Raw genomic sequence first — 17,757 nt, 5'->3', positions numbered from 1 at the left:
GAAGAGGAGCTTGGTGATTATTTTCATACATTTCCTCTTTTCAGCAACATTTTTACCTCTGCACAAATTTGGCATCTTTCCTCCTTTCAAAAGAAGAAATGCTTGGCTTTTTCTGGGGCACCGGGGGAGCATAGATCAGGAGAAGCAGACAGCTTATAGGGGACCAGTTGGGCACCTTGGATAAGTTACTTAACCTCACTAGGCCTCAGTTTCCTCATCTGTAAAATGGGGAAGTTAATGACTATCTCCCAGAGTAGCTTGAAATTACTGAGACTAAGGCACTGAGTACACTGTAGGTGTTTAATAATTCCTTCCAAATCGCTGGATGATTTTAGATCCCTAACAAGGACCTACCATGAATTTAGCTTTTTCATTTTGCTCGAGCAAAAGCCAGGTTGAACTGACACTTGTGACTTTGGACAAACAGTTTACATTCTCGAGGCCTCAGTGTCTGCTTCTGTACAATGGGAAGATGATAACAATATCTCCACCCAGCATGGTTCAGTCCTATTCCTTTGTCAAGCTTCAATGCTTGGGACTTCCCTAGTGGCACAGTGGATAAGACTCCACGTTCCCAGCGCAGGGGGCCCAGGTTCAATCCCCGGTCAGGGAACTAGATCTCACATGCATGCCACAACTAAGGAGGCTGTGAGTTGCAACTACGGAGCCCGCCTGCCACAACGGAAAACCGGGGCAACAAAATAAATACATATTTAAAGATTAAAAAAAAAAGCTTCAGTGCTTCAGTCTCCTCCTCCAGGAAGTCGCCTTGACCTCCCTCAAGTCTGCACTCTGACAGCCACTAATCACAGCCGGCGGTAACTGTCTATTTACACTGGACAGCAAGCTCATTGGGAACAGTGGCCTCGGTCATACGAGTAGGTCTGTTGAATGAGTGGATGCGGATGAGTATGTTTACCAGCAAATGGGCAAGTTCACATCACCCCCAAGCATCTCCAGGACTAGCCGGGACCGGCCGTGCCCCAGCTGCTGGAAGCTGGTTTCCAGACTGGTGGGGCAAGAGGGTAAGAATGATTCTGAGGACCCATCTCCATTCTGCTGGCACAAGCCCAGCTAATGCCAGAGGAGAAGCCTCGTGGGGGACCCAAGACAATTTACCCCTTCGCTTACGCAAACTCCATCTGCTTTAAGTCTCGGACAGCAGGGAGTTCCCCAGCTGTGTCTTCAGAGGAACGTCTTCTCCTGGAGAGAACAGGCAGTGTTGGGGAAGAGCTGTCTCCTCACCTGTCGTGAAGCCCACTCCTCTGTGTCCCAGGACGCCTGCCCCAGTGCCCAAAATTCCCCGGAAGGGCTGCCTTCCTTGGGCTACTGTTGCCCTTTGTTAAAGAGAAAAACCTCAGGACCAGATATTATTAAGGCATTAATGTGTGTTTCACAGAAAAGAGCCTCAGAGAAGGCATCACCCACACCCATCCCGGATGGCGCATAGGAGGTGCTCAAATAATGTATGATGAAGGAATGAAGGAAAGACAGTTGCTCTCTGGTCACGTTTCCTCTGCCTTCTGACCTCTGCCATCTATAAAGCGGGGATGATACTGGTCCTGGCTGCCTTGAAAGGTGGCCGTATGTGTCACGCGTGTTACTAGATGCAGAAGGCAGCTTAGGAACTCTTAGTAGGAGGGAATACCTCCTTGGCTTTAGCTGAGAAAGAACTGGGTACACAATGGAAAGTTTTAAAGCGAACAAAGTGATAAATCATGGGGGCTCTGCCTGAGTGGTGACTGCAGTGAGAGATTTTGGATGGTCATTGCCCCGGGAGGAGTATGGGAGGTCCCTCCAAAAGAGGAGGCACTGGAAGTGCTAATGGCAGACTTAATATTACGTCCTGTGTTGCCTGGACTACCTCCCATGCCCTCTCCCCCTCACCTCTGGATCTGCACGAGTTTGCCCAGGTCTTCCACATCCTTCATGGACTTGGCCTTGAAAGGCTCGATGGTGAACTTCTCCTCCACCGCCTGGAGTAACTTGTCCTCCCCACGCTGCTGTAGGGACTCCCACAGCTCCACTGTATCACTCAAGGCAGCCCTGTGGAGGAAGGGCCTCAGACCCAGGCATGGTGACTGGCCTAGACCATAATGGGGAGGGGGGGTGCTCCGTGAAGGGACCTCCTACCTATTCAGATACTTTCCTTCCTCAGCTTAACCGCTACTTCCTCTAGAAAGTCTTCCATGGCCACTCAAGCCCTTATCAATTTCTCCTTTTTCTCAATTCTCCCAGTGTTTTTTCCCCCTTTTTGCTTTGGCTACCAGGAAGCTCAGTGCTAAAGTCTCAACTGAACCATTATAATGGTGTAGACCTTACAGCTTGGGTAAAGCACGCTTAGGGAAAAGGTGGGAGAGATTCTCTGGAGATTAGGCTTCAATGATCAAACAGATCACTGAAGGATTTAGATTCCTTAATTTAAATTAAGGAACTTAGACTTCATCCTGAGGGAGCTGGGGTGACTCTGAAAGATTATAAGCAAGGATGGAATATGATCAGATGCAATTTCTAAGGAAATTGCACTGATGGTTGAATATAAAGCAGAGTGGAAGAGGAGAATGGTGGCAGGGAGGTCGGGGAGGCCACAGCTTTAATCTATGACAAAATAGTGGCTTGATGAGGGGATAGAGAGAAGAAAACGAATTCAAATCCAGATCAGTCTTAGATTCCAGACGTGGCCCAGTGCCTGGCATAAGGCCAGCCTTCAAATACTGGTTGAAAGAATGATGCTGCCCCTCACTGGCTGTGTGACCTTGGGCAAGCTACTGTCCCTCTCTGAGCCTTGGCTTCCTCATCTTCAAAAAAGGATGGAATCACTTCTGCCCCCATCTGGCTGCCGTTCATATTAAATGAGACCTCACAGAGTCAGCACTGGGCACAGCACCAAAACCACTGTAGGTACCCAGTGCAAAGAAGCCCCCTCTCCTGACCCCAGCCCCCACCTGAAATGGGTGACACAGCTGAGTCCCACGAGGCTCCCCAATCCAGAGGGGTCAATGCCAGTGCTGCGGAGGTCCAGGGAGAAGTCTCGGTCTGCCGCCTCCAAGGTGCTGCCCAGCACGTGGGTGTCGGGAGGCGTGAGCCGGGTGCCCAGGAAGGAGAGGTGGGCCGGCAGTCCCTGCAGCACGTGCTGCCAAAGCCCAGCATCCAGCGCCTCATGGGCGCAGTGCAGCAGCTCCAGCAGCCGCCCCGCCTGCAGCGTCCCTGGCTGCAGCCGCTTCAGGTACCTGGTGAGCACCTTCTGCTTCCTGTCCGCCGAGGTGGAGGCTGCCAGCCCTGCCAGGGCTCCCAGGCAGCCGGCGCGAGGCTGGAAGACCAGCCCGACCAGAAAGCGCGGCACCCCCTCCAGCCAGTTGTCATAGGGCCTCTTCTTCCTCGGGGTCAATGCCAAATACTGCGGCAGTTCCTTGTCTTTGATTTCGCTGCTCAGAGCCAGCCACATGGCCCCCAGGAAGCACTGCACAAGGAAGCTGGAGAAGGCCAGCTCCGTCTCCGGGGCCCCCAGGGTGGGCTGCACCAAGCCTTGGGCCACAGCCCAGGCCCTGGCCTCCGCCGACGGGAACTGGTCCTCCCGCAGGCTGCTCTGGTGACCGCGGCCCAGCTCCCAGGCCAGCCTGGCCAGTCCCACCAGGGCCCCCGGGGGGCTGTGGCGGGCTGCTGGGCCTAGCAGGCCAACGTAGAGGCCCGTGAGCGTGGAGGGCAGCTGGGCCTCCTCACCCCGCTCCACGAGGGCCTCCGAGAGCTGGCACACGGCCCGGCACACGGTGGGGCTGTGGCTGTGACTCTGGAGAAACGGCCGGGCCTGCAGGAGCGCCAGGGCTCTCTGCTGGTGCTCAGTGGCCCCCGAGCACTCGAAGTAGCGCGTCACGTAGGTCTCGGCCTGCTGGACGGAGAAGCCGGCCAGCTCGAACAGGGCGTCGGCCTTGCTCAGGCTCTGGGCCAGGCGGCCCCGGGGCCGGGCCGTGAGCAGCAGGGTGCAGCCCCGCAGCAGCTTGCGCTGGAAGAGGCCGGCCAGCAGCCCCCGGAGGGAGCGGGGTTCTGCCGACACGGGTCCGCCCACGCTGTGCAGGAAGCCGTCTTGGGCTTCGAGCTCCTCGAAGGCATCCAGGATGAGCAGAACGCGGTCGGGCCTCCTCAAGATGTAACTGAAGACCTCGTCATCCACCGGCAGTGGCTGCGGACCCAGGGAGAAGAGCAGATCCTGCAGGCGGTAGGTGTCCCCCGGGCGGTCCAAGTGGTGGCAGGGGATGCAGAAGACAAAGTCGTACTGTGGCAGCTGTCCGCAGGCCCAGGCCCAGCTCACGGCCTGGGCCCAGTGACTCTTCCCCTGTCCTGCTTTGCCCAGCACGGCGATCACCTGCGTCTCACGTGGCCGCCGGTGGTCGCTAGAGGCCAGTAGCACCTCGGCCAGACTCCCTCGGGCCAGCTGCCGCTCCGTCCAGTCCAGGGTGGCCAGCTCTCTCTCCTGGCTTTTGCCACTGCTCCTCTCGAGCCTCACCCTCACCAGGTCCACCTCCACCAGGATGCCTTCCGGGCCTGCGGGCTTAGCCTGGTACTTGTCCCGTAGCGAGCGGTAGAATTGCTCCACACTCTCTGCACAGGTCAAAGGGAGTGGGGTGGGGGAGAGGAGGATGCTAGTGGCAGGACTGGCCACTGTGAGGGCAGCCGAGAGGCCAGCCCGGCCACCATCACTAGCTTCTTCATCCATTCACCACAGTCTTCCCTGACTGCCTTCTTGATCAACTGCCTCCCTCAGTTACCCGGACACTCATTCCTTCATTCCTACACCCACTCATTCACTCATCTTCTCCCTTGATTATCTGTCCACTCCTTCACTTACTAACCTTCTTCTTTTGTTCACTCACCATAGGGAGGTCATGGGTGGGGGGTTGGGGGGCAGGTATGAAGAGTTAAGATAGCGGAATCCAGGTGTCTGGTTCAAGTCCTGGCTCTACCACTTACTACTGTTATCTTGAGCATGTGATATACCTCACTAGGCCTCAGTTTCCTCATCTGTAAAATGGGGATCATACTGGGGTTGGTTACGACTTTATTTGTTTTGGATGCACTGTGCAGTGTGTGGGATCTTAGTTCCCAGAGCAGGGGTTGAACCCGTACCCCCTGTAGTAGAAATGCAGGGTCTTAACCCCTGGACTGCCAGGAAAGTCCCTGTTTACAACTTGAATGATTGACTACATCTCATGTGCCTGGACGTTTACCTGGGACTGAGTCAGACTCAGCTGTCTGGCTGTTCTCTCAGCCTCCCTTTCATTCCCACCTTCCATCCCTCCCACACACCTCATCCACTCCCGCCTTCATCCACACTCTCAACCTCCCACCCACCCCTCACTCATCCTTTCAGCCTCGCAAACAAGACGTCCACACCTAGCATAGGCTTACGAGGGGCAGGTCCTCAGTAAATACTGCTCTAAGCGTAGGTATGACTGGCGGAATGAATGCCGAGACGGCGGGATCAAATGAGCACGTGAAGGAATGAATGAATGAAAGAGACAGCACGTGAGGGATTGAATAAATATTGCGTGAATGAGTGACGGGAAGCCACATTTGGGCTTCCGCCTCCAGCACCCGGGCAGAGGGACCCTGCCACCACTCACCAGGCCACTTGGGAAGCTTACTGGAGACCTCACGCGCTGCCGGGCCTTGGGTGGGGGACATCTCGTCCTCTGGAGAGGAAGAAGCCAGTGTCAGAGTTAGGATGAGGGATGCCCCCAGGACCTCCCTCCCTCCGGGGTGTCAGTCCTCTGAGTATCCTGAGAGCAGAGCTGACATGGGCTGAGTCTCCCCAAGACGGAGGTTACCAGGCAGTGACCTGAGGCTGTATCCTACTCAAAGATGTCTTTTTTTTTCCGCCAGCTGCACTTTTAACATTTTCACCAATGTTTTAAAAATGACAATATCTACGTTAAAGTCAAGATCTCCAGATCCTGATGACAATTCAGAAATCTGGCCGCATTGAGCTTGTTTTCCTGCCGTGTAACAAGCTGGTGAAGGCTGGTGGCCCTGTTCAGTTCTGACGTGGATTCTCCCATTGTACCCCTCACCCACCCTCCCATGCATCCCCCTCCCCGGAGACCCTTCCTGCTCTGTTTTACACAAACCCAACTTGCTGGTCCCTGCAGGCAGCTCTGTGGGTGGATCTCATTGTCTGAGGCAATGCCTTCCCCTAGGGCCTCAGTTTTGCTTCCAGTAACTCTCACAGGCCCCGCTGGTTCTTACCTGTCAGGTTTGCCCGGGAGGTCAGGGCTGGTTCAGGCATGCTCGGGAGGTCAGCTGCAGAAGGGGCGAAGGGGCTGGTGGAGCCGGGCCGGTCTGGGGACTTCGGGAGGCTGTGGGCAGCTGGGGTGCTGGAGGTGGGTGTTTGACTGGCCTGGGGCATCTCACCTACAATGGGAGGGAAAGGAGCATAGGAACAACCAGGAACTCACTTGGTCACCCCCTCCCCAAATCAGGCTGTAGCTCTGGGCGTCTGGGGAAAGGGGAGGGTAACTTCCAAAGGAAGACATTTCAGGATGGAGTTGAGGAAAGAGCTCTGGGGTTACATCTAGCTCCTGGAGCCTTGGTTTTCCCATCTGTGAAATGGAGACAATCAGCTTATAGGGCGCTTAGGGCAAGTGCTACTACAGCACCTTCCCCACTGTGTGGTCAGTGCTCATTTTCCTAGATGCCCAGAACACTCTCTTGCTCCTGGGACACCAGTGCGTTATACAAAAACTGGCATGCAACCTTCAAAGATGCTCTTGAATTGAGTGAAAGTATCCCCTTAGCCTCATTCTTTCTCCCATTCCTGAGAGGCCAACATGCCTTCCCTTCACAACCCTTCAGTGTGGCAGGTCAGCAGGGACCATTTTACTGACCTGGAAACAAGGCTATTCAGAGAAAGCTGTGCAAGGATGCATAGCAAAATGTTCACAACGATATACTAAAAGAATGAGGGAGAGACTCAGTAACTCTTGTAAATTATCTCTTATTGTTTGGCTTGTTAATGAGCATGCATTGATGTGATTTTTTTTTTTTTTTTTTGATGTGGACCATTTTTAAAGTCTTTACTGAATTTGTTACAATATTGCTTCTGTTTTTACGTTTTGGTTTTTTGGCTGGGAGGCATATGGGATCTTAGCTCCCTGACCAGGGATCGAACCCACACCCCCTGCACTGGAAGGTGAAGTCTTAACCACTGGACTGCCAGGGAAGTCCCAATGTTGTGATTTTAAAATATAATAAAGTTTAATTTTTTTTTGAAAAAGGAGATGCTAAGGCTTAGTAGGGGAAAGTGACCCCAAAAAGGCCACTTAGCCACTTCGTGTGTCTCTCACCCAGACCACATTGGAGAGCTCTGCTCCTCTGCTTTGATTTTTGGGAAATGGGGACAGAGAATCGTGTTCTGGGGAAGGAGGATCATGAGAAGGTGCTAGGCTACAACTGCCAAATACCTGGGGAGTGGGGTGGATGGAGGGATGGGATCAGGGAGTAGTCAGGTCAGAGGCAGAGGGGATGGGGAGCCTGGTCTCGCACACTCACCTTGGTAGATGAGTATACTGGAGACCCCTGTCCCGGGCCCTGAGATTTGCCAGAGCCCCTGGGGCAGAGTGGAGAAAGTGGGGATGATCTGGATGGGTCCAGCAGGGAGACTCAGGCAGCTCAATAAGGAACCGGAAGGGGGCACTGCAAGAGACAAAGACAGTGAGGTGGCATTTTCCATTAGCATCTTAATTAACACGTGACTCCCTTCTAAAGGGCTCCAGTCCTTCAGAGCTGCAGCTGTGTCTGCTTGCCTGCGGGGTGTTGCTGGCACAGAGAGGGTGCTCAGTTCCCGGCTGATGAAAGCATAGGGCTGGTGGGTGAATTCCCTAATTGGTGGGGATTCCCTGCTGTGTCTCCCGGGGATGCGTTTCCTTCCCGGGAATGTTCTCTGACACAGGCTGCATTGATGGGAGCCCTGAGGATGGGACTGGCTGGGACAGAAGTGGGGGACACCAGTAGGTGGAGGAATTGTTGTCGCTGGTGGCTCCTGCCATAGTCGCTCCTCTGGCACCTCTGGGGAGGGGGAAACCCACCCTCTCCAAGCCCCTAACATACCCGTGTCCTTCAGCCGGCTCTGGCTGGATGCTGGCTCCTTGGTGAACAGAGCAGGTGGTGACAGGCAGGGCTGAGCCGGGGAGTCGCTCACTGTCCCCACCAGGAAAGCGCCGGTCACCACGGGCATGGTGAGGGGCTCGGCTGTGAGGAGGGGGCACGTTAGAGGCTGGGTGAGATCTGCGTGGGTGTCTGGAGGGGACTTCCTGGGGTGGGGAGGGCGCTGGAAGCAGAGTGGATCTCTCTGCTCGCCGTGGAAGGAAACTCCTGTCCTCTTCTTGGCCCTGGGTTAAGCTGGTTTCATCAGCAACTGTCCTGTGCCAGGCTGCCCGCCCCCCCCCCCCCACCCCGCCTCCTCTTTGTGACTGGGCCCTGAGTGCTTAGGGCCAGGACAGACCTGTGACTAGGCTGCTGGCCCAGGTCCATGCCACCGCCTACAGCAGTCACTGAGCGCCTAGGGACCCTAAGAGGCCCCAGGCGCTGCCCATCCGTTTATCTCCTCCATTTAACTGGGAGCCCTAGGAGGTTGGAGACGTGCCTCCCCCGTAACATTGGGAGCTCCTTGAACTATTTCTCCATCATCCTGGGGTCTTCATGGGCAGGGTCCCTGTCTTCTCCAACAGATTAGAACTCTCTGAGGGCAGCGACCAGGCCTTCTCCATCACACTATGAGGCTTGAGGCTTTCGTGCCTCGGTCTGTTGGTCTGTTCCCCGCAGAGGGGCTGGTCTTCCTACCTTTGCAATAACAACTGAGTGGGAGGGGAGGGGAGAGGAAGGGAGGGGAGGAAGCATCTGGTGGGAGGATGGCGAGCATGGGGGAAGAGGCTCACTGAGGCGTGGGAGCTCTAAGGAGGGCAGGAGGGTGCTGGGTGACCAGATGACACTCTGAAAGGGGACATGTGGCCTGGAGGCGCAGTGGAACTAGCTGGTGGGGGTGGGGTGGAGTCTCAGCTCTGACTCAGAGTTAAGAGGAGGGGAGGTGTTAGGGGAGAGGCTTTGTAGGAGGAGCTGAATCTCCCAGCAGTCCTTAAACTTTGGACCATGGGCTATGGAATCATGATCTTGCTTTGAATTCCAGTTCCACTTCTCACTTGCTCTGTGATCTCGGACAAGTGGCTTCACCTCTCTGAGCCCCAGCTTTCAAATGTCAGTTTGCATGCACACTTGAAGAGGCCCTGGCTTCCCTGCCCATCAACCTCCCTGGACCCACGCCCCCTGCTCACCTAGCTTCCTGTGCTTCAGATCCGCAGGCAGCTCCTCTGGGAAGGCTGCAGAGAGAACACCATGGTCATCAGCCCCAGGGAAGGGCTGTCCCAAGCCAGGAGGGGCTCGTGGACCCCCGCAGGCCATACAGCCTTGCCTTGAATGGCTGGGAAGTGGCTTTGGAGTCCCTTTCACTATCCACCTCCAACAACTTCTGTCCCCACTCATCTGCTTGAGCCCCATCTTGAAGCACCCAGGCCAGTGAGGCACTGGGAGAGGCAGAACCACAGAGAGGACACAAGATGCGTTTGAGTTAAAAAAAATGATACTAAAAATAAAAACAACCTGCTTTTGGTCCCTTCCTAGCTGTGTGTCTCTGCAACACAGCCTTTGATCTCTCATCTGTGAAACGGGCAGGAACACATTGAGAGTGAGGATCAAGCATGCAACACATTGAGAAAATCCCTATGTGTCCCTTAGCAAGAGGCTGTGAAGCAATTTATGGGTCACCCCCCAGCGAAATACTGGGCAGCCCTAAAAACAAGGATGATGAAAGACGTATGGGACAGTACTGGTGTCTGCAATTTACCTTGAAATGTTCCAAAAATAAAATGGATGGAATGGATGGATGAATAGAGGGATGGCTAGAGATCAGCTAAAACCCATATAGCCAAACACAGATGTGGAATGTAAGTGATGGGTATATGGTTGTTTGTAGTACAACTCTTCACCTTTACTGTAGTTTGAAATTTCTTGTAGTAAAATATTAGGGAAAATGTGTATGAAATGAAAAGAAAGAAAGAAAGAAGGAAAGAAGGAAGGAGAAAAAAAGAGAGAGAGAAAGGAAGAAAGAGGGGGGAGAGAAGAAGGGAGGAAGGCAGGAAGGGAGGAGGGGAAATTCCTTGGAGGCAGGACTATGTGTTTTCCATCAGTGACATGGAAATAACCCCCCAGACATATGATGAAGAAAGCCAGGTGTAGAAGAGTGTAGGTAAAATGTTGTCATTTGTGTGAAAAAAAAAAAAATTTTTTTTTAAGAGCTGGCTTTTGCATATATACATTACTAAAAAAAAAATCAAATTGTATGCTTTAAATATATGCAGTTTATTGTATGTCAATTATATCTCAATAAAAGTTCTTGAAAAAAAAAAAGAGCTGGCTTTTATATGAATAGAATATTTCTAGTAAGACCAAAAGGGAACATAGATTGCCTTCAGGGAGGGAAAATGAGGGACTGGGGGAAAAGGTTGAGAGGGAGATTTTTTTTCACTGAATATTCTTCGCACATTTTGAATTTTTATGCCATGCACCTGTTTACCTGTTTGAATTAAATAACTAGGTACAGGGCTTACACACAGTCTGGCATATAGTAAGCACTAGATTAACTGTTAGGCCCATTTTATGGAAACTTTCATTCAACGGATATTAATTGAGTTGCTCCTGCATGCCAGCCATGCGCCAGGTGCTGGGGATGTAGTGATGAGAAAGACAAAGTCCCTGTCCTCACAGTGGGGGAACTAAGCAAAAGCTGGTAAATAAGTCCAGATTGTGACAAGTGCTACAGTGATGGAGAGACACAAACAAGGTGAAAATAAGTGAGGTAATTTACATGGAAAAGGTGGCTAAGGAAGGCTTTCAGGAGGAGGTGACAGGTTGGCCAAGACCTAACAGATTCCCAAGCCCACCCATGGGAAGAAGTCGGGGGAGGACGTTCCAGATAGAGAGAACAGCAAGGGCAAAGGCCCTGCAGCTGGAAAGGATACATGCGTTACAGGAATGGAAAGAAGCTGATGTGGCAGGAGCACAGTGGCTCACAGTGAGTTTGGAGAGGTGGGAAGGGCCACGTCATACAGGCCTTGTGGTATGTATTTTGTAGCCATTGGAGGGTTAGCAGGGCTGCAAAATGATCTCATTTGCATTTAAAAGCCCACCTTGGCTGCCAGGTGAGGACAGATTAAGGAGGCAGGGAGACTGACTAGGAGGCTCAGAGAGATGCAGGTAGTTGCCCAAATTCACACAGACTATAAATAGCAGATCCAGGATGCAAACCCAGATCTTGCTGGGAAAAAAACTGTGCTTGAAGAGACCTCCCTTCAATACAGGGTGACAACTAAGCATGAAAGAGAAGCCAGAGCTCAGAGGTCATTTTGGAAATGGCAATCCAAACAGCCAGGGATAGGGACTTCCCATGTGGTCCAGTGGTAAAGAATCCATCCTGCAATGCAGGGGATGTGGGTTCGATCCCTGGTCGGGAACCTAAGATCCCAAATGCTGCGGGGCAACTGAGCCCTTGAGTCACAATTACTGAGGCCGTGTGCCTCAACTAGAGAGCCCACATTCTGCAAACTACAGAGCCCATGCACCCTGGATCCCACGCAGACCACAACTAGAGAGGAGAAAAAAACAGAAACCAAACCAAACAAACAAACCAGCCAGGGGCAGAGACCCACCAGGAGAGAGGTCATTTGATCCTGGGCCATAGAGAGAGATGGGTCAGACCCCCAAGCCCAGGCAGACCAGACAGGACTTAATGAGGGAAGCAACTGGGAGCCACAGCAGGTTTTAGAGCCAAGGCAATGCTGGGAGTCAAGCAAGGCTAAGTCGGATCAGGGAGGGACCCACTCACGTCTTTTCTGACTTTTCTGCCCTGCTTCCTCCAGCACCTCCACACTCTCGCTGATCATTTCTTCCAGTCCTATGTGCTCGACTTCGGGGAAAAGCCAAAGACACCAACACACACAGTCAGTGGACATCCAGGTTGAGCCCCCATTGTCCCTGTGCTGGGGAAGATCTGATCACCAATCACAGGGTGGTCACTCGGTATTACAGTGCTCCCAAGGAACAATGAAGGAAATGCAGGCTGAGCCAAGAATCTCCCCCCTCCCCCCGCAACTTACTGAAAATGTCTTTGCTCAGGCCCTCCAGCTGGGAGTCCTGGAAGACGTACTGGTCCAGTTCCGCTGCCCAGACAAGAAAAAGTGCAGTCAATCCACTTGTTCTCACCGAATGCTTACTGTATGCCTGGCCTCGGGCTGGGCATCAGGGAACTGTGACCCTCCAAACCCAGCCCACCCTGGGGCTCAATAAATATTTGCTGAATGAATGATCAAATTAATGAAGGAACACTGAAACTTCATGGGCTCTTGATCTAATTGACGGGAAGATATGTATCCATGCAAACTTATTTCTTGCTATAAAGTAGTGCATGCAGTTTACTGTATGTCAGTTGTATCCAATAAAAGTGGTTAAAGAAAAAAATTTAAAAAGTAGTGCAACACAGCACAGTAGAGTTGTCTTGGGTTTGAGTTTAAATTTGAGCTCGACTCCGCACCTGCTCTACCAGCTGTACCATCTTGGGCCAATTACTTAACCTCTCTGGGCCCCCACTTCCTCATCTGTGTGATGAGAATAAACAACACCTACAACCCAGGGGTGGGTGGTGTGGATTAGAGGCTCTGCACTGAAAGCAATCAACACAGTAGCTAGGACACAGTGGACAGGCAATCAGTGGTGGTTCACTATATGGAGTGAAACATGGCTTGGAGCCAATGGGGAGACAATTTTCATGGCAAGAGGTAAGAGGAGAGGGTGTATTGTGGGATGGGTCAATCAGGGAGGGCTTCCCAGAGGAAGGGATCCTAGAGCCAGACCTTGAAAAATGGGTCAGAGTCTGAGAGGTGGAAAGTGTAGGGCTTTCTGGGTAGGGGGGACAGAGTGAGGGGAGGTATTTGGGAAACTCTTAGAAATAGGTGTCTGCAGTAAAAGTTCCACATTGGGGAAAGTTAGGACTGGATTTTATAGGCAATGGGGAGCCATAAAAGGCTTCTGAGTGAGGGTGTAGTGGTGATGTTGGTGGGGATGATGGTGATGATGGTGCTGATGGTAGTGGTTGAGTGGTACCTAACACTTATTGAATGCTTATTCTTTGCAAATTCCTGTTCTAAACACTTTATGTGCAGAAACTTATTCAATCCTCACAGTCATCCCATGAGGCAAGTATGATTATTTTTCCCACTTTATACATATGGAAGCCAATGTAATGCATCGGGATGCCTCAGATGACTGCGTGCCCAGGAGCACAGACTTGAGGAACAGACTTAGGTGAAGCTGTCTCCTCCACTTGTTCCCACATCCTGTGTAGATGCCCCTAAGGGGAAAAAGCCCCCAAATCCTAAGTGATTTGGGGAAAAAGCCCCAATCATTCATTACTGCCTCCAGTTGTGAGGAAATGTGAACACTCTCAGCCCTAAACATTTCTGCTTCTCCCAAGCAAATTCCCAGGTAGGAAAGGAAGCGGGCAGGCTCCCAGTTCTGTAATTTTTGAGACACGTACAGTTATTGCTCCTCTCCATTTTCTGCCCTTGTATGATGCTGGATTAACTATGTGCTGGGGAAGAACTAGCCATGTTCATGCCAGACCTCTTAAGTGATGTGATTCTTGGGATGCCAGGAAAAGAGCCACTAAGAACATCTGTGTGGGTTGCTCACTGCACAAGTGTGCCCAGCCAAGAGGGCAAATGGGGGCAGGAATCCAGCCTGCACTTTAATAGTCAAGCTGTTACTTCTTAATGGGGGCTGCATCCTCCAGAAGAAGGGACATCTTTTTCTAATTCAATAAAGCCTGTGTGTGAGACAGTGGTGAACCTGGTAAGAAGGTATCCTTTACCCCACCCCCACCCCCCAAGCCCAAACAACAAAAACACCTCTCCTTAAAGAGTTCTGCCCTTGTCTGAAAGCTGTAGGTCTTTTTAAAGCTGCAAACCAGCCTCTCACCAAACCTCCCCACTCCAGATACATTCCTTCTCGTGGTTAAAATATATAAGAACTTTGAAATGAGAAAGACTTAGGTTAGAATTTCAGACCTGACCATTACTATCTCTAATGCAGCCTTGGGTAAATGCTTTATCTCTCTAAACCTCAATTTCCTCACCTGTAAAATGAAGATACTAGTAGTATCTACTTCCTTTGTTTTTGTAAGGATTCAATGTGATAACACGTGCACAGTGATTTGCAGGCTACAAGTGCCTCCCAAATGGTAGTTATTACAAATATTAGAGTAGTTTAGCTTAGGAGCTGAGAAGAAAGAAAGGGAGGGATGTATGATATGGGCTTATGTGGGAAGGAAGGAAAGAAGAGCAACAAATAGAAAAAGCTATAGAAATGGAGGCAGAAGATGGAAAAGTGAGATTTGTTTGTCTGGTGTTCATTAGCCAAGGGGTCTATTTCCCTACCCTTCTCCATCTCCCTTCTCCCCGATTCTCTGTCCTTCTAGCCCTCGCTCCCCGTTACCCTTGCCCTGACTTCTGAGGAAGGACCTGCCGGCTCCTGGTGAGTGGCTGAGATTAACAAAAGAGAAAAAAGAATCTTTCCCCTCAGTTCTTTTTCTGGGCTCAGAATGCTTCCTCACCGATATTGGCATAAGCTTCCCTGGTCTCTTCATCACCTTCCATGTCACACAACAGCCTGCTGAACTGTTCACAGTTGATGGTGTCCGTGTCAGGTTCTGGGAGGGAAAGCCACTTGGATGAAGCAGGAAAGATCTGGGAAGAGGGCTGGTGCGAAAGGAGGGAGAGGCTGGGCGGGCTGGGAGACATCCCCATTAGGAGCGAGCCAGCAGGGAGCTGGAGCTATCCGTGGTGCTGAGCGGAGCTCCGCGGCCAGCACTTCCCCTGGTTGCCATCTCCACTGCAGGCAGAGGGGAGGGGAGGGACTTGGAAGGAGCCAGAGGGAGGAGAGCCCACCTGAGAAGAGCTCTATCTCTTCTTCTCCAGCCAGATCCATCCGGTCATAGAGGTGGTAGAGCTGCAAAGGGTCAGCATTGCTGTTGAGAAGTTCCAGGTACCCGCCTTCTAGAGGCCCCAACTCCATGGTGGTGCACTGTCCACTGGCTGGAAGGGAGACACACTCAGTCAGCTCATGGGATGTTGGAGAGATGCAGAGAATGAACGCCTACCACAGTTCCCAGCTGGGTCAGTTGGTGAAGGCCAGTGTTGGCAGGAGTCAAAGAAACTGAGCAAAGGTTCTCATTCAGCACCTCTTATGTGCTCAGGGCAGTGGGGAGAAGAAACCCTATGTCCTTCCTCCAAGGAACTTACAATCACACTGGAAAGATGCCCATGATACAGAAAAAGGTAATCTACACCAGAGAATTCCTGGTGTAGACTCAAGACCTCTCACACCCAAGAGGCAGGAGACCTAAGTTCTGCTGCTGGCACCACAAAGAATGATAACAGCTAAGATGTATAGAGCACCTACTATGTGCCAGACACATGGTCTAGCACAATTTAATTGTCACATCATCAACCGTATGAGGTAGGTACTATTACTAACCTCATTTTACACATAGGTAAACTGAGGCTTAGAGAGGTGAAGTGACCTATATAAGGTAACCCAAGTCCAGCCAGGATTTGGTTCTGGGCAGTCTGACTCAAGGACCTGCATTTAAGTGTTATGCTCTCCTGCCTTGGGTGAACTCAAGCAAGTTTCCTCTCCATGCTTCAGTTTCCTAACCTGTAAATTGGAGGAGTTGGGGCATATTTTCTCTAATATCTTTCATTATTAATTGTTGGAGGACATATCAGATACCTTAGGTTCTACTTCATTTATTCTTCAAAACAACCCTGACTGTGTCCATTCAAAAACTTGTATACAAATATACACAGAAGCATATTTCATAATAGCCAAAACATGGAAACAATTCAAATGACCATCAATGGATAAACAAAATGTGGTATACCCATACAATGGAATAGTACTCAGACATAAAAAGGAATAAAGCACTGATAGGTGCTTCAACATGGGTGAAATTTGAAAACATCATGGTAAGTGAAAGAAGCCAGACACAAAGGCACATTTTGTATGATTCCATTTATACGAAATATACAGAAGAGACAAATCTTTGGAGATAGAAAGTAAATTCATAGTTGGCTACAGTTGGGGGAGAGTTGTAGGGGAAAATGGGGAACAATTGCTAGTGGGTAGGAGGCTTCTTTTTGGGGAATGAGGAAACATTCTAAAGTTGACTGGGGGATGGTTGCACAACTGTGTGAATACACTGAAAAGGCCATTGAATTGTATACTTTAAATGGGTGAATTGTCCAATATTTGAATTATATCCCAATAGAGCTGTTAAAACAAAACAAAACACTGGCACTGGGAGGTAGGCATTATGTTCTCCCTCTTGCATATGAGTAGACTTGTGACTTTGTAGGCACATCACTCCATTCTCTGCCTTAGTGGTTACATCAGCTCCTAATCTTCTGCCTTTCTCTTAAATGGACATTGATTTAGGGCCCACCTGGATAATCCAGGATATTTGTTCAAGATCCTTAACTTAATTACATCTGCAAAGACCTTTTTTTTCCAAATAAGGTAGCATTCAAGGTTCCAGGGATTTGATGTGGACGTATCTTGGGGGGGGACACCATGCTACCCGCTATACTTGGGATGCAGATACATACTGGAAAGAATCAAAAGAAGCTTCTTGGAGGAGGTGAGATGAGAGATGACCAGAGGATCCAAGATAGCCTTCTGAGTGCCCAGCCTGGGCCAGAAGAAAATGGAACCGAAGCAGGGAAATGTCGTGAGAAAATACACACACACAACTCCCCACCACCTCCCAGATGCTTCTTCTCCTTTCACTCATCAACGGCTCTCACTAGCTCTGGAGGGTCTCAACACAAACCCGGATATTACAGAGAATGAATTTTCCAGTCCAATGAGAGGCCCTGGCCAGGGTTGACTGTTTAGAATGGGTCGGGTGTGGGCTACAGGAACACAACATAGCAGGCTTGCGTTAAAGGCCCAGCCAGCCATGACTGGAGGAAGCAGAACTGAAAGATGTGGCCACCGCCTCCCTTTTCTTGGAGTGGGGCCAAGGCTGGGAGGTGAGGGGAAGGGTTCCACCGCTCCCAACAAGTTGTCCTCGGAACCAACCAAGCTGTTCTCTCCAGGGTGGTGAGAGAAGACCTCCCTGCCCCAAATCTTGCCTGCTGCCCTGCTTCCCGTTTTCAGTCTGTGGTCTTTATCACGCGCCTGCATTGTAGCCATTTGCCTCTTTCTCCAGACAGTGAGATCTGGTGACAACAGCTCCGGACTAAGCCCAGCAATTCCATGAATAAAATGTGTGACTTTAGTCTAGTCACTCAAATTCTCAGTTTTCCCACAAGGTCTGCCAGGAGCCTTCAGTCTCAATCTCCTTCATCCTACAGAGGAGAAGATGAGACCCTGAGAGGGGACGTGCCTTGCACAAGGCCCTAGGGTCTGCTGGTGGTGGAGCCTGCATCTGATCCCCCAGACAAGACTCCCAGTCTACGCTCTTTCCTGCCAACCAAAGTGAATCCAGTCAAACAAGCACCCCCATTTATCTAGGCTCAGGAGTAGGGACCGGGTCCCATCACAGATAGGCAATGGAGGGAGGTGCATTGGGAGAAGCCTGAAGAAGTCTAGCTTATTGAC

The 17,757-nt window shown here is 51.1% G+C and overlaps 1 protein-coding gene across 5 annotated transcripts in view; it reads right to left on the bottom strand.

Moving 5' to 3' along the window:
• The window catches only part of CIITA (class II major histocompatibility complex transactivator), a 45,701-nt gene that overhangs the window by 11,665 nt on the left and 16,279 nt on the right, over window positions 1–17,757 (bottom strand). For 4 of the 5 annotated variants that reach the window (XM_057695179.1, XM_057695177.1, XM_057695176.1 and 1 more), the window contains 12 exons: window positions 15,042–15,188; window positions 14,708–14,803; window positions 12,198–12,260; window positions 11,927–12,007; window positions 9,321–9,365; window positions 8,101–8,241; window positions 7,543–7,686; window positions 6,241–6,405; window positions 5,619–5,687; window positions 2,946–4,596; window positions 1,888–2,046; window positions 1,132–1,203 (listed from right to left, as the gene is read on the bottom strand). In XM_057695179.1, coding sequence (XP_057551162.1) covers window positions 1,132–1,203; window positions 1,888–2,046; window positions 2,946–4,596; window positions 5,619–5,687; window positions 6,241–6,405; window positions 7,543–7,686; window positions 8,101–8,241; window positions 9,321–9,365; window positions 11,927–12,007; window positions 12,198–12,260; window positions 14,708–14,803; window positions 15,042–15,188 — 2,833 coding nt within the window. The remainder of the gene's footprint in view (window positions 1–1,131; window positions 1,204–1,887; window positions 2,047–2,945; window positions 4,597–5,618; window positions 5,688–6,240; window positions 6,406–7,542; window positions 7,687–8,100; window positions 8,242–9,320; window positions 9,366–11,926; window positions 12,008–12,197; window positions 12,261–14,707; window positions 14,804–15,041; window positions 15,189–17,757) is intronic. The other variant, XM_057695181.1, reaches the window with a different exon arrangement.

This window comes from Hippopotamus amphibius, chromosome 9 (genome assembly GCF_030028045.1).
Source record: "Hippopotamus amphibius kiboko isolate mHipAmp2 chromosome 9, mHipAmp2.hap2, whole genome shotgun sequence".
In the NCBI taxonomy this organism is placed as follows: Eukaryota; Metazoa; Chordata; class Mammalia; order Artiodactyla; family Hippopotamidae; genus Hippopotamus; species Hippopotamus amphibius.
The sequence above is the reverse complement of the archived record's forward strand: the minus strand, read 5'-3'. Positions and strand labels throughout refer to the sequence as shown.